This window comes from Piliocolobus tephrosceles, chromosome 3 (genome assembly GCF_002776525.5).
Source record: "Piliocolobus tephrosceles isolate RC106 chromosome 3, ASM277652v3, whole genome shotgun sequence".
Lineage (NCBI taxonomy): Eukaryota > Metazoa > Chordata > Mammalia > Primates > Cercopithecidae > Piliocolobus > Piliocolobus tephrosceles.
This window is the reverse complement of record NC_045436.1, coordinates 110,482,743-110,497,773: the sequence shown is the minus strand read 5'-3', so window position 1 is coordinate 110,497,773 and position 15,031 is coordinate 110,482,743. Positions and strand designations below refer to the sequence as shown.

Genomic DNA, 15,031 nt, shown 5'->3' with positions numbered 1-15,031 from the left:
TGACACAGTATTGAAAAGACTTTCCTGGCCCTGAGAAAATCCAGCAAGCTATCCTTATACATATTGTTCCTAATACTGGTTATAAACCTAATTTACTAAGAACTCATTTAAGAAATAAGGACAGGCTGGGTGCATGGCCTATGCCTGTAAACCCACCACTTTGGGAGGCTTTGGCAGAAGGATCGCTTGAGGACAGGAGTTCAAAACTAGCCTGAGCAATACAGTAAGACCCCTCCCTCTATTTTTTTTTTTTTTTTTAATTAGCTGAGGACAGGAGTTCAAAAGTAGCCTAGGCAACATAGTAAGACCCTTCTCTCTACAAATTTTTTTTTTTTTTTTTTTTTTTTTAGCTGGGCATGGTGGTGCATGCCTATAGACCTAACTACTTAGGAGGCTGAGGTGGGAGGGCTGCTTGAGCCAAGGAGTTTGAAGGCAATAGAGAGACTCTGTTTCAAAGAAATAAAAAATAAAGACAAATTTCTCCTTCCTCTTCAAATATGAGAATCATCATAACCCTCCCTAACTCCTGTATTTTTCAGATTAATCAACCTCAGATTTCTCAAACATTCTAGAACACAATTTGATCCTGCCTCCCAAGATTAACCCTTCCAGAACTTTTTATCTTTGTTAAAGTGCCTGTCTTTCCATCTTTTTGAAAATTAGAGCTTATCAAAGAATTTCTGTGAAAGTTTCCCTTTGCTTCCTCACTGAAATGATCTGTGATCATATTAGGATTCCATCCTTGAAAACTATTATCTAAGCCATCTTTCCATTTTAAGATTTCTGAATACAAAAAAAAAAAATCCCTTTTTTTTTTCTTTACTTCTCTAAAATTCACTGACTATTAGACCCATTAGGGTCTTATTCTTTTTGTCATTATAACCTTAAAAGGAATGTGTTTATCAAATCCAAAAATTTTAGTCACTTCTATGTCAACAATTATTCCAGTTGGAATTTATCTACAGTGGCAGTTCCCCATTCCATTTTCTTATTATAAGGGAATCAAAATTGTCAGAAAGATGTTTTCACAGATAGGAGGATTACTGATGTCCCTCATCACTACTGTCTCACCTTTCTCCCAATATCCTAATGTATGAAGACATCATTACCCTTGTCCTCAAACTGGCCAAGTGGCCAGATTATATCACTCAATTCACTCTGTCACAGAACTTCCTTTCTTTTCAGCTGTATACCCAACTGTTTTCCACTATGCTGTTGCCAATTTCATGCAAATAAATGTAGGCCCACTAATGGTCTCTCCTCTTTTAATAAAAATCTGATTCTTTTGAATAAAACCACCCTTAAAGTCACACATTCTAGAGAAAGGTACCATTGCAATGAGTATATGTGATTTCTGTCAGATTTCTTGGCGTATTTACTTGTATTAAAAATTCTCAAGTTTACTCTCTAGTGCATACGTAGAGCATTTTTATAACGATCTCTAAGAATGTAAGTCTTATTTCTAATCCTTTTCTCAAGAATCCTGAGTGCTCACTGAGACTCTTCCTAATGCACATCAACTGTTCCCCCACAACACCTGATTCTAACAAAGAGCTCTTCTTTTATTTCTCAATATATTGTCCTTGGTGTATTGAACATGCTTCCCTGGCTCCAGCTACCAATACAATGATGATTTCCAAATCTTTATTGCCAGTGTCAAACTCTGGCTAAAATCTCAGATCCTATCTCTACCTTTACATCCAATGGGTACCCCAAACTCATCGGGTCCAACATAAAAATCCTTCCCAACTTCCCTTCACCCCCTAAAAGATCAGCTGCTCCTATTTCTATACTTGCGTTATCATTGGCATTATCACTGATCCAGCAGACAAAGCTAGAAACTTTGGAGACCTCCACAAATAAGGACTTGGGTATTTATATACTAAGGGTAACAGAGAATAATAATGTATTCTTTTACAGAAAGACAACTCAGAGAAAAACAGTATTCAGATTTTACCTCAACTTCTGCAAGGTATGCTTATTTATATGGCTGTGAAAATTATGGCATCAATATGCAATTACAAATACGTTCTCAAATGACAAACATCCACCCACTTGGCCTGATTATACTACTTTACCCAAAAGGAGTAAGATTGAAAGGCAAAAAAAAAAAAAAAAAAAAAAATGAGAGAGAAAAATATCAACTACACTCAACCTACCTGTACAATAGGAGCACCAATTCCTCCATTGAGCCAAACCCAATGAAGAGTAGGAATCACTCCATATCCCGAAACAGAACAAAAGATGATAGAACGGAGCCTTTGCCATTGCTGCGTGAGGTAATTGGGATGAATCTGCGCAAAGAACACTGCCAGGATCATAGCAAGCACTGTGATCAAGTATACCTGACGCCAGTACTAGAATGAAAAGAAATCACATTTTAATTCTGTTATTAACAATAAGGGAACTGAAAAAGTAATTTTGGCTTTTACACTAAATTCCAAACTCTATTTACTTGGTATTTGCCATTTCAAATTAGGACTATCTCCCTTCCTTAAAAAATATGTTCCATACAACTTTTAGGTTGGTCACAATGACAAACCAAATTCCAAAGTGAGCTGGTAAAAGACTATATTTATTCACACAAAAGCATTTTCTGATTACCTATTACATGCCATGCACAGTTCAAGTCCTATAAAAGCAAAGATGACTATGACATGAACTCTCCCAGCAGTGAGCTCACAGACTATGGGAGGGGCAGACGTGTAAACAAATGATTATAATCTTATGGTAGATACTGTAACTGAGGAACAGAACATTGTAGAACCACAGAAGAGGGAACAATTAACTTTACTTGGGGTAGCTAAAAGATGCTTCATAGAGGAGGTGACATCTAAGATTTTGTGGGAAGACAGAGCTCTCAAAGAAAGAGAACAGTAAATGCAGCAGGAAGTTTTGAGAAGAAAGGCTGAAAAGGCATACTGTTAGGCTAAATGTTTTGAACTTTACCACACTGGCACTGGAGGAACAGCAGAATTCTTTAAGAATAGGATGACACAGCTGTTTTTCAAACTGACTTATTAGAAAGACAACTCTGACATCAGTGTAGAAAACAGGTGACAGGAAACCAGCTACAAAGATATTAGTTTAGTTTATTCAAAGAGAGAGTGGGGGCTTGGACTCCTGTTGAATAAAGTAGATGTGAGCACCAGATTTAGGAGGCATTTTTGAAATAAGCTTAAGTCTTAATGGCTGACTGGATGTGTGAGAGGGCAGTAGAGGAAAGCTTGACTGTTTTTAGCCCGAAAGGCCACATAAATGGCTTCTATTAATGAAGCAAATGATCAAAGATGATCCAGGTTTGCCGTGTGTGTGATGGGGGAAGAGAACAGGGGCATGAGAGAACACACACTTAGCTTAGGTTTGAAGGGCTTATAAGACATGTAGGTATTTAAATAAGCAGTTAGCTGGTCTTAAAGTCAAAAGTCACATAAGACAAGAGTTCTTAATCTGGGCTCCAAGGACTTTTTTGGGGCTATTAACTTCCTGAAATCAAATGTCAGATTGTTTGTTTAAGTGTGTGCCCAAAAGTACATTCTACTGGATCTAGGGTCCACAGTTTTCAATCTCATTCTGAAAGCAGCTGTGTTCCTTAAAAGGTAAAACGAGTCTTTTATAGGTCTACAGCAACTGAGTATTTGAAAATGATTAGAAACCAGATGGAAGAAAGCAATTTTTCAACGATCATGGACTGACTGTATTAATCTATCTTGGACTTTTAGTTTTTCTGGTAAGAGAGTTACAAAAAGTATCTCACTTTGATGTTTAGCAAGAGATAAAGGAAAACAGTTTCAGAGAAATACAGAATAAGATAAGCAAAAGAATTCAGATATTACATGGCTGTACTCACAAGCACCTGGTTATCAGTATGCTCTAATTTTTTAAAAACATATAAACCGTTTCATGCAAAATGGTTAAGTTATGAAAGCTGGGCAGAGATAAATAGTATACTGCTAAAATCAAGCCAATTTACAACAAGGTTACCTGTATATATATTTAATTATGTGCTTATGTTCCAAAGTGATTAGGCCTAAAAAGCAAATGGCTCACATTTAAGCAGCTACAATTAATAATGTTCTTACATATTCAAATCAAATTTATGATTTTTCTCTTCACTAATTTTCATACCAGATATGTTGACAGTTTTCTCTGGCATTGTGTAGAGACAAAGGTCCTACTGAAAAATCCCAAGCAATCTGAGAAATTCCACACTGCGGCCAATCTTCCCAATAAGTGAAGGCTGAGGACTGTGCCTCAGAGCAGTGGTCCCCAGTCTTTCTGGCACCAGGGACCGGTTTTGTGGAAGCCGATTTTTCCATGGATCGTGGCGTGGGGAGGCAGGCACAGATGGTTTCAGGATAATTCAAGTGCATTACATTTATTGTGCACTTTATTTCTATTATTACCACATTGTAATATTATATATATAATATATATATATTATATTGTAATATATAATAATTATACAACTCACCCTAATGTAGAATCACTGGGAGCCCTGGGCTTGTTTTCCTGCAACTAGACAGTCCCCATCTGGGGGTGATGGGAGACAGTGACAGATCATCAAGCATTAGATTGCGCAACCTAAATCCTTTGCATGTGCAGTTCACGATAGGGTTTGTGCTGCTATGAGAATCTAATGCTGCTGCTGATCTGACAGGAGGCAGAGCTCAGGTGGTAATGTGAGCCATGGGGAGTGGCTATAAATACATATGAAACTTCCCTGGCTCACCACCCCACTGCTTACCTCCTGCTGCATGGCCTGGTTCCTAACAGGCCACGGACAGGTCCTGGGGGTTGGTGACCCCCAGATATGTAGGGCACCTGCAGATACCTGCCTTAGAGCACCTGTTACATGGTGGGCCTTGGGCAGGACAGGCTCTATTCTTTGTGATTAGGACTAGAAATAACTAGTAGGTACACTGCTCCTGAGGGAGAAGTTCAGTCTTGGTTCTGAAAGGGAGGTAACTAAAAGGGCAAAAGAAAAAACAAGAGTATGGTAGAAAAACAGGAAGAAAACAAAGTAGGGTTGAAGGGGACTTTCTGAAAGGGAGAACTTGAGATGTACTGAACCCATGGGAACAATCAATTTGTCTTCTTGGCTGGAACATGAGGTGATGAGTTAGGGTTCTACTCCATAAGGTTTGGTTGGCCAATATTTTTAGGTCAGGTGCTGTATTATCTGATCACAGTGTTGCAAATGCTGCCTTGCATAAGGCAAAAACTGACTTTTGTGTGAACTTAGGGACAGAAAGCAGAGTTGATCCAGAACTCAGAAAAGACACGTCTCACATTTGTTAAAGACACTCACTCCTATCTGGTCTGTCTTACAAGCCTACCCCAAACATAAGACTGAAGACAGGAAAACATATTTTAGAGAAGAATATGGGCTAATAAATTCAGATACATTTTCCTGTTTTTTTTTTTTTTTTCCACTGAGAGGAAAAAAAAGAAATGGAAAGCAGTAACCAACCTCATAATTTTAACAAGTGTGAACTTTAACTTCAATTCTATAAACACACAAATAAAAGATAAATAATGTGGATATTTGAGGAATCATGCAGCCATATAGATTTAGTGAAAACATTAATAATTTAATGTCTACATTAAGTCTCAGAAAATAACTGTATATATATTTTCCAATAAAAAATTAGTAAAATAAGTACAGAACTGATAATAGATGTTAGAGATGACAGGGCCATTTTGAAAAATAAGTTTATGCTTATACAAAACTCTTCTACTTATTCTATAAGTTAATTATGTACTTATTAAGAAATTCAAAAGAACCAAGGCAAGAAAACCCAAGACCTATACGAAAGGTAGAATGTAAAATGTTTCAATCTACTTACGTTATTACAATAAAATGCGTAAAATACTCCTGAGACATAGCAGCCCAGTATTCCAATAGAAATTCCTGCATAATCTAATGCCATCCATCTTCGACATGTTTTTTCTGACCGATGGCAGGAAAAAAGATGATAGCCCACAGAGCAGAGCATACAGACCTGTGAAAAATAAAAACAAATCTTAACAAAGTGACTAAAGAAACTAAAGCAACTTATGCATGATGTTCAGGGAAATAGTTAAGAGGCTAGGCTTTCAATTCAAACATTTATGGGCTTGGATTCTAGCTCTGTGCCTTACAGTAGAGCGAGCCATGTCATTACTCTAAAGCCTCAATTTCCTCATGGGTAAAATGGAGATAATAAATGAGAAAATTTAAAATAACTACATTAAAAATGAAAATTATAAATAAATAGCACAGTAATGGGAAAGTTATACAATGTGAATGTTTTAAAACTATCATCTGAGGCTTGTTTTGATCCATGAATTAATTTGTTTTTAAAGAGTATTTACTATAGAAGCAATACATATCCCTAAAAAAAATCAAAGAACATAAATATAAGCCACTCTTACTTAATCTATTCCCCAGAGGTAGCCAGTGATAACATTTTTTATGTGTCTTTCCAGATATTTTCAATACATGTCAAATACCTGTGATATATTAATCTGTACACATGCACTCATTATATATATATACACATATACACACGCACACACACATTTTAAAATTAAATGAAATTACACTATGCATTCTGTTCCACAATCGGCTTTTCAGTTAAGAATTTTCATGTCTGTATGAGATTCACTGTATAGAGTTTACTTTTAATTTCTAAGGTAAACACAGCTTTATTGCCTTCAAGAAAAAACAGGCTGGTATAGTAGTGGCTCATGCCTGTAATCCCAGCACTTTGGGAGGCCATGGTGTGAGGATCGCTTGAGCACAGGAGTTCAAGACCAGCCTGGGCAACATAGGAAGACCTCATTTCTACGACAAACAAACAAACAAACAAAATTAGCTGGGCATGGTGGCATGCACCTGTGGTCCCAGCTACTTGGGAGGCTAAGGCAGGAGGATTACTTAAGCTTGGGAGATCAAGGCTGCAGTGAGCCGTGACTGCCCCACTATGCTCTAGCCTGGGTGACAGTGAGACCCTGTCTCAAAAAAAATAATAATAATTTAAAAAACAATCATGACTTGCTAACTTTATATGGTTGCCAAACTGAGAGTAAAGCTAATCTGACTCAATCAGCTAGCTGCTCTGATAATTGATGAGGGTTCTATGGCAGAATGCCTTTCAGCCATCAAGCACCTGCCGTGTGTCATACATTGGAGGTGATACAGAATCACTGAATAGTACAGTAACAAATCCTACTGTACTTCAGTGCAGAGCATAATTGAAAAAGGTGGGAGGATATTGACTCTGTGAGGGTACATGTGCATTTGGAGGGTGGGACTGGTGGGAAGAGAAGAGCATCAGAGAAGGGCTGTTCACCTGAGGCGGATTTTAAAAGTTGGGCTGGCATTCACCAAGGACATAAAAAAAGGTGTGCACATATTTATGGCTGGGGGACAGAGATTAAGGAAAAGCATCATATTCTTTATAATATGATTATGACATGTCCTACACATTAATGGGTTTTAACTTCAATATTATGGGTATGATATGATATGCCTAAAGATTTTAAGTGCCCCCTTACAGAGGTGTGGACTAGAAGGGCTGAAACAGGAGGTGATAGGAATAGCCCTGGAGAGCACGTACTGAGACAGTGACAGTGGGGTGCGGGCAATGGGACAAACAAACAATATAAAGTAGGTACAACCGATAAACATTTTGTAAGCAATTGCTAAGGCAGTAACATGGTCATCCAGCTATTAATATTTTATATTCTGGTCATTAAACAAATCTAGTTACTATAGACTCAATATCAATATTCAGTAACAATGTACTTTGTCACAACTTCATTGCTTCATCAATTGTCTAAAATCCTTAATAGTCTATAGCTTTTTGGTTACTAAGCAACCAACCAGTAACTAACTCTAAGTTCGTTATTTAAACGTAACTCTAAGAAGACTGGTTATTTGTTTTCTCAGATTATCCTTGAGATTAAGCACCATAAATCAGGAGAACATAAAAGTGTATTATTTCTCATTGATGGGGAAACATCCCATTGCCACAATGTTGAATGACACAAGAACAGGTCGCAAAATAGCAAGCAGGGATGACTGTAGCTTGGAAGTAGGTAGACAGGTAAGTGAGCAGGCAGGTAGGCAGGTGCAAGGTAGCTATGCATACACAAACATACACATTTGGGTTAAACTCATTGTTTAACGCAAATGTCCAATGTGGTTACCTCTGAAAGTGGAATTTCAAGTGACGTTTTCTTCCATAAACTTCTGTTTGCCTAAATTTCTACATGATTATATCTTGTAGTAATAATTAGAAACAAAAATAAAGCTCACTTCATTGTGAAAAAGAAAATAAAAAGAGGAAAAAGAAAACTATGGTATCTAAGGGAAAAGTAAAATAGTATTAACAGAAAACCTCAGATTTTAACCCACACCTAGTATGCCCTGTTTAAGAAGGAATATGTTATTCCTAGAGCTCCTTTAAAAATGGACTGAAAGAGAATCTGGGAAATTGGGTATGTTTCAGTTATAATGGAAAGTTTCCTTCAATGGAGTATCTCACTCCATCAAGGTAGACAGATAATTACAGTGTTACATCCCACATCGAAGCTCCTTGGCATGATAACAAAATACTTCATGATTTGATCCCTGCCAATCTCTCCAGCCTTAATCTTTCTCCATTCTCCTAGGTTTCAACCACAAAAACCAGTACCTGCAAGTCCAGAAAGTGCTAAGAAAGTGAGTCTTGCTTCTTTTTTCCTGCTTAAATGCCACCTCACTGTCTCTTCTGCACGCCTACGAGTGGCTTGACCTTTATACCAGGTTGGTTCTGTTCAGCACTGTTCAGATACTAGCATAGTATCTGGATGTATATAGGATGCATTCAACAAATATTTGTTAACTGAATGTAAATGGATCAAATCTAGCGAAAGGCATTATTGTATTCTGATGTTCTTCTCCAAAATACAAATACCCTGGAAGGTTCAAAGCCCCTGAATTACATTCTACTGTTCAGAATGTACTCTATTAATCTGGTTGCAAGGAAAGCACTAAAGCATATAGAAGCATAGGAGAAAAATGTCATGTCTTTTAATATTAAATGTAAATCAATATTAATAAATATATTTATGGTTTACTACATTGTCCACTGACCCTAAGAATCTGAACAACTCAGGTGAACAAGTTATAATTTGGTAAGAAGTGGTCTTTTCAAGTAGGGAAGATGGGATCATCTGTCTGTAGTAAGTTGTACAGCATATATTGTAACAATGATCATTGCACTAGCAATTAGGAGAACAGGATTTTACCGCCCTGCTGAATAATCCTGGGCAAGTCACGGTAATACTTTGGCTCTGTTTCTTTATTGGAAATTGTTGTAATTATTTAATCCTTTTAGTTTTGCAATGTATTGTTTTCTTACGTCAATACTGAAATTAATACACATTCTCTGAACTAACATCAGCTGTGGTAGGTAGTGAAGGCATAAAGAATAGGCCTCAGCATAAAGGAAAAGAGCAGGGATTCTCAAAGTAGATAATATGCATATAACTAACAAGAATAGAAGCCAGTTTTTACTTAATGATTATTAAGAGCATGTTAATCTATACTGAGATGCACCTAAAAATTTAAAAAGAAATTGATTCATTCACATTACAAAATTGGTTATGGATTGTAAGGGACATTTTGGCTGAAATCAGGGCAAAAATTAAACCTCAGAAAGAGTACATTTTTAAAAAATATTTGAAGGAAAAATAATTTTCTAATAACAGAAATAGGTTATGCTTTCCCTCAAAGAAAATTAAAATATTATTCCAAAAATTGGAATTAATAAAAAAGGGTAAGAGAGATTTGTTTTGCTGTGTTTCTTGGCCATTGAAGTCCAAAGTTTAAACTTGAGTAAAGCGATGACACTCTGAAATAAAATGATACACAATGAAAGCGACATTTGTGCAGCTGAGTTATGAGGTTCACCTCTCAAACTCAGCAGCAACAGGCTAACTGCAGGGAATAGCTAGTCTGTGTCTGTCATGAGAAAGGGGGATAATAAGTTTTTCTTTTCATTTTTATGTTTTTCTATATTCTCTGAAGCAGAAAAAATTGTTTTAAATGTCAATAGAACTATAGCCCACATTTGTTTTCTGTTTCAAAATTATCTGTTTGAAATCTACAAAATGTAACTGTTAAAGACATTTTTACAGATTCTTGAAAAATGCCAGTGCTATGGAACTAACAAATACAGGAGGTAGAGAGGAAAATAAACTGAAAGTATTTGAAGCCAGGCCAGTGGGTTCAAAATAAATTAACATTAAAGCAACAGAGCAAAAAATCAATACCAGCAAAACAGGACAGTAAAATATAGTATGGAAATAACAAATACAAAAATCACAGATGCAAACAGGAAAGAGATGAGAAATCTTCCTCAACAAGTTTTAAGTAGACACTAGTGTTATATTTCAGCCAGCTAATAGAATGCAAAGATTCCTACTTTTTTTATTAATCTTAAAGCAGAGGTGCCCAAAAAGAAGAGGAAAGAAATTTTTCTCCATCTTTGTAATTTAATAGATTTCAAACATACTCTCATAAGAACAGACCATTTGGTGTTTATGTTATGAAAATCAATAAGCTGACCAACATGCCATTCCAGGGCTCTTTAAAGCAAGTGGTAGGTCTGAGGTAAGGTCACCTGACCAAGCCTGCCTGACAAAAAGTTCTCTTTACCAATAGCAGTATTTGTGAAATGACTTACCTGGAAGCAGAAAAGACAAATAGAACAAATTACAAAATCTTCTCTGGACGCACTTGCTGAAGGTAACACAGATGTCATGTCATATATTCCCAGGGTGAAGAAGAGAAAGAAACCCAGCAAATGACTCCAGATGTTTACTGTCTCATTAGATAAAATAAACAAACTGGAAAATAAACATACATGCAACTGAGATTCACATTGGTCATCTTACTGTCACATTCAAAGGTTAGGGACAATTTTGAGGAGTTACCTAATACTTGCTCCAAAGCTCTTAACCCCACCTGTACCTTTCTAAATTTGATATATTATCTAATCAAATTATTCTAAGTTTTTCCACATTGCCACCAATCTTGGGACCACAGTTTTTTGGGTGCTCACCTCTATTATCATACTTACCATTTCCTTCTCTGTCTTAAGAGATCTACATACAAATTCCATCTCATCTTCCAGCCTATCAACTCCCTAATGGTCAGTACCATTCATCTTTATGACCTCACTGTTCACAATGCCTTGCTCAGATTAGTCTATAAACTAAAGGTCTCCAGAAATGAACGTGCAGAGGAAATCTGGATGTCAGCTAGCATATTCTATCAATAATATGTATCTGAAAACCTGCTCAGTGCAAGGTGAGGCATGAACTTAGAATACTTTCCTGGAGCTCATTAAACACAAATGCAAAATTAAATGGACTTAAGAGAAGCAAAATAAATATATATTGATCCATTGGAAAGGTTCTTTAAGACAGGCATGCCAGAACAACTTTGCTGTGGATGTCTTAAAACCAGTCTAGTTTCCAGGTGGCATAAGTTTCTCCTTTTCAGAAACAACTGGACTTTACTTTTAATGTGGGTACTATGTGCCCTCTTTCAAAATGCCCTGGGCTAACTGGTCTTGGCAGCACAGGTTGGTAGAGTGTGTATGACCCTGAGTCAAGAGGCTCACTGTCCCCACCCCACACAAGTCACTTAACCTCTCCGGGCTTCAGTTTCTTCATCTACACAGTAATGGAGCCACATTAGATGCTGCTGCAACTTTCTTCCAGCTCCTTTCTTACTTTTGGGAAATGGTTCTCCAGATGTGGAGAGGACTCATCTGATTACTTACTGAAAGGTGACATCATGACTAAAGATTAAAATACTCCCGCATTTGTCTGTAAAATCTAGTATTTTTGCTTAAATTTAGGTTTTTGGTCTTCACTGATTCAGAAATCCTTAACGTATTGACATTGACATATAACTCTAAATTTGTAGCAGTCACTGTGGTTCTCACGTTCTCATTTTTATAAGAAATGGAATTTCCTATTTATTTTGCTTCTCAAGTTCATTTCTTGTAAAAGCAAAAGCGAGAACCACAGTGACTGCTACAAATTTAGTTATATGGCAACACTTACTAGTAAGGATTTCTGAATCAGTGAAGGCCAGATACATGATGTATATAGCAAGGTGTCAAAACTATCAAATGATCATCAAGAATAAAGTGAATCTTGGATCATGAATTTCAGGCTTTATCATGTACAAACATCAAAGTGTAAAGACTACTTATAACTGGAGGAAGAGATGCACAAATGTGCTTGAAACATATAACTAGAAGACTGTTTTGACAATCAATACTATGCTCTGCTTATTACTTCAGAACTTTTATTTTTGTGAAATCCAGTATAGCCTGAGTAACTGCACTGAGAGGCGCAACCTCTCCATGTTCCCTGCAGCTAACAGTGGACTCACAGAACTGCTATGACATACAAAACCTCCTCAGATTACATCCAAAATCTGTCCCAGTCACTCCTGAAAGTCAAAAGGAGAGAGGGCAAAGGCTGAACTTGGAAAAGATAAGGCCGGTGGGAAGGCAAGAATACCTGTAATAAAGAATCTACTCTTACTGTATGAAAAGTTAGGTGTCTCCTGCACAGTAGACACACCTGACAGCAGTAACTTAAGCATATCCTGAGAATGACCCTATATGAAAAACACACTTGAATGTGTTTACAGTTTCAAGCATGGCCAACACTTAGATTGATTCCTTATCTGTGAGGTACATCTGAGCCCCTGTCCCATCTCATGGAATGCTGACTGTACAAGGGATGGAGGCCTTTTGTTTTGTAAATGAAGATTACCAGGTGGAGACTGTCAGGGGGAAGGGTGTTAAGTAAAATGCTATATAAACTGCATGCTTTCTGCAGGCGGCAGAGGTTCTCCCGTCCAGGTCACTGCCACTGGACCTCTCTGTAAATTACCCTAGTAAAACCCTATGTCTTGTTTACTGGCTTTGGGTCTTTTCTTCTGTCTTTCGAATCTGGTGCCATCCTTATTGAAGTTAACAGGAGTCCAGCATCACATCTTCATATTCTGTTCAGTTTTAAAATCAATAATCATCTTCATTATCATCATCTGTTCAGCTTCAAAATCATTGGTGATGACAACCAGGATTTATTGAGGGCTTAATAGGTTCCAGGCCATGTATAGCATTTCACACACAGAATCTAATTGAATCCTTTTTTACCTCTGGAAGCAGATACTGTGATTACCCTCATTTTTACATGTGGGTATAATGAGGCTCAGTGAGGTTACATTTTGCTCCAGGTCTCAGAACTCTTAAGTGGCAGATCTGGATACTAAAGTCTGACTCAATAGCTCAAGAGCTAATGCTCTATACTTAATTTTCCACTCCGTGAGATTTGGACCCTAACATTAGAATGCAGAGGACCCCTGCTAGTTGGGTAGAAAATATTTAAGGCAATTCACTGCTTGCCCTATTCTTATGGAACTCCAGATCCACAGCAGAACCCAGGTGTGTAATTTACTTATGTACAGGAGGCACTGGGGAGGAAAACGGTAATTACGCTTCAAGTTGTGAATCCTAAGGGCCATCCATTCAAGCCAAGTAGGGATGAGCAGTGATGTCACCTTGTGACCATGAGTCACAGAAACACTTTCATTGCAGGACAAAAGGAAAGAAGGACAGGAAAAGGCAATGCTGGAAAAATCAAGAATCAGACATGTGGTTGCCGCTTGAGCAACTCAACAGCCCACATTCTGGCACTAGGGTTTGCCACTGCAGTGACCTGGAGCTAACCAACATCTGTATCTTAATTCTCCTAAAGCAGAGGTCCTGTATTTCAGCACAGGTAGTAAGTTTGGACAGTTACTCCAAGAACTAGAACAGTTATTTTTCAGTTTTTTTTTTTAAACACAGGTTTTCAAGGGACTGTAGTTTCAAAGGTTTAGAATGATAAAGAAATTTCCTTCTTAGAGATGCTTCTGTGGTGCTCTAGTGGAGGCTCGGTGCCCGTTACGGGCTCTCTCTACCACAGTGCTTTTCCTACACAGCATTTTTTTCCACAATGGTTATTATGTAATTGTGTAATTATCTCTTTAACGTCTGTTACCCAGGCTACACCTTAGTAGCTTCATGAGAACAAGGGCCATGTTTGCTTTTTTTCTGCATGGGCTCCATAAGTATTTGCTAAATGAATAAATCTTGGGCGTATATGTTAACTTGTTTCCTATGATACAGGCATTTTTCTGGCCCAAAGCTACTGAATTCCCAGAGGGTTGCTCTAAAAAGAAAGCAAGCTTAGGTATACACCGGGCAAATATGGCTCAGCCCCATTCCAACATATATCTCAATGAGCCGAAAAAACCGAATAAAGGATGTAAAAGCCCTTTGTAAACAGCAAAGCGCCATAGGAGGGTTGTAATTATGATCACTGTTACTATCATGATTATTCCGTGGATCAAGTACCCTGGCCAAGTAAGAGGAGATAACGGGGGAGGAGAGGCGGCAAAAAGGGATGAAAAGGATGGGGCGGGGAGGAAATGATGGGCAAGCAGAAAGGCGGGGAAAGCAGAAGGGGGACTAGACAAAAAGGGTATAGGTGAGAGAGGGGGACACTCCAGGCGGAGGCGGCCAGACCATACCTTTTGATACACAGCCTGGACGGCAGGTAGGCCCGGTAGCCGTCGGTGATGTACGGGTTGTCCTTGAGGGACACGGGGATCTGCTCGTAGGTGTACAGACGGATGCCACGGGGCACCAGGACCGGCCAGTACTGGTAGCTGCCCAGCTCGATATAATGCGCGCTCTTCAGCAGCTTCTGATGCATCGTTCCTGGCCGCCGCCGCTCCCTGGCTAGGGAGTTCCCCCAGGCCCCGCCTCCCCGGGGAGGGGGCTTCGCCGCTGGAGCCCCCGCCCCGGAGCCCGCGGACGCTGCGCGAGGTCCTACCGCGCCGCCGCTGCCCAGCGCCCGGCTCTGCACTCACACCGGCCACTGCCGTCTGCGCCGCGGCGGACCAGGCGGCGTCGCAGCCTCCTCT

At 38.5% G+C, this 15,031-nt stretch overlaps 1 protein-coding gene across 5 annotated transcripts in view; it reads right to left on the bottom strand.

Annotated features, from left to right (window-relative positions):
- Positions 1 to 15,031, bottom strand: part of PAQR3 (progestin and adipoQ receptor family member 3) — a 27,197-nt gene extending 12,166 nt beyond the window's left edge. For all 5 annotated transcript variants that reach the window (XM_023222481.2, XM_023222480.2, XM_023222478.2 and 2 more), the window contains exons 1-4: positions 14,636 to 15,031; positions 10,719 to 10,881; positions 5,850 to 6,005; positions 2,160 to 2,357 (exon numbers count right to left, since the gene is read on the bottom strand). In XM_023222481.2, coding sequence (XP_023078249.1) covers positions 2,160 to 2,357; positions 5,850 to 6,005; positions 10,719 to 10,881; positions 14,636 to 14,820 — 702 coding nt within the window. In that variant the 5' untranslated portion in view covers positions 14,821 to 15,031. The remainder of the gene's footprint in view (positions 1 to 2,159; positions 2,358 to 5,849; positions 6,006 to 10,718; positions 10,882 to 14,635) is intronic.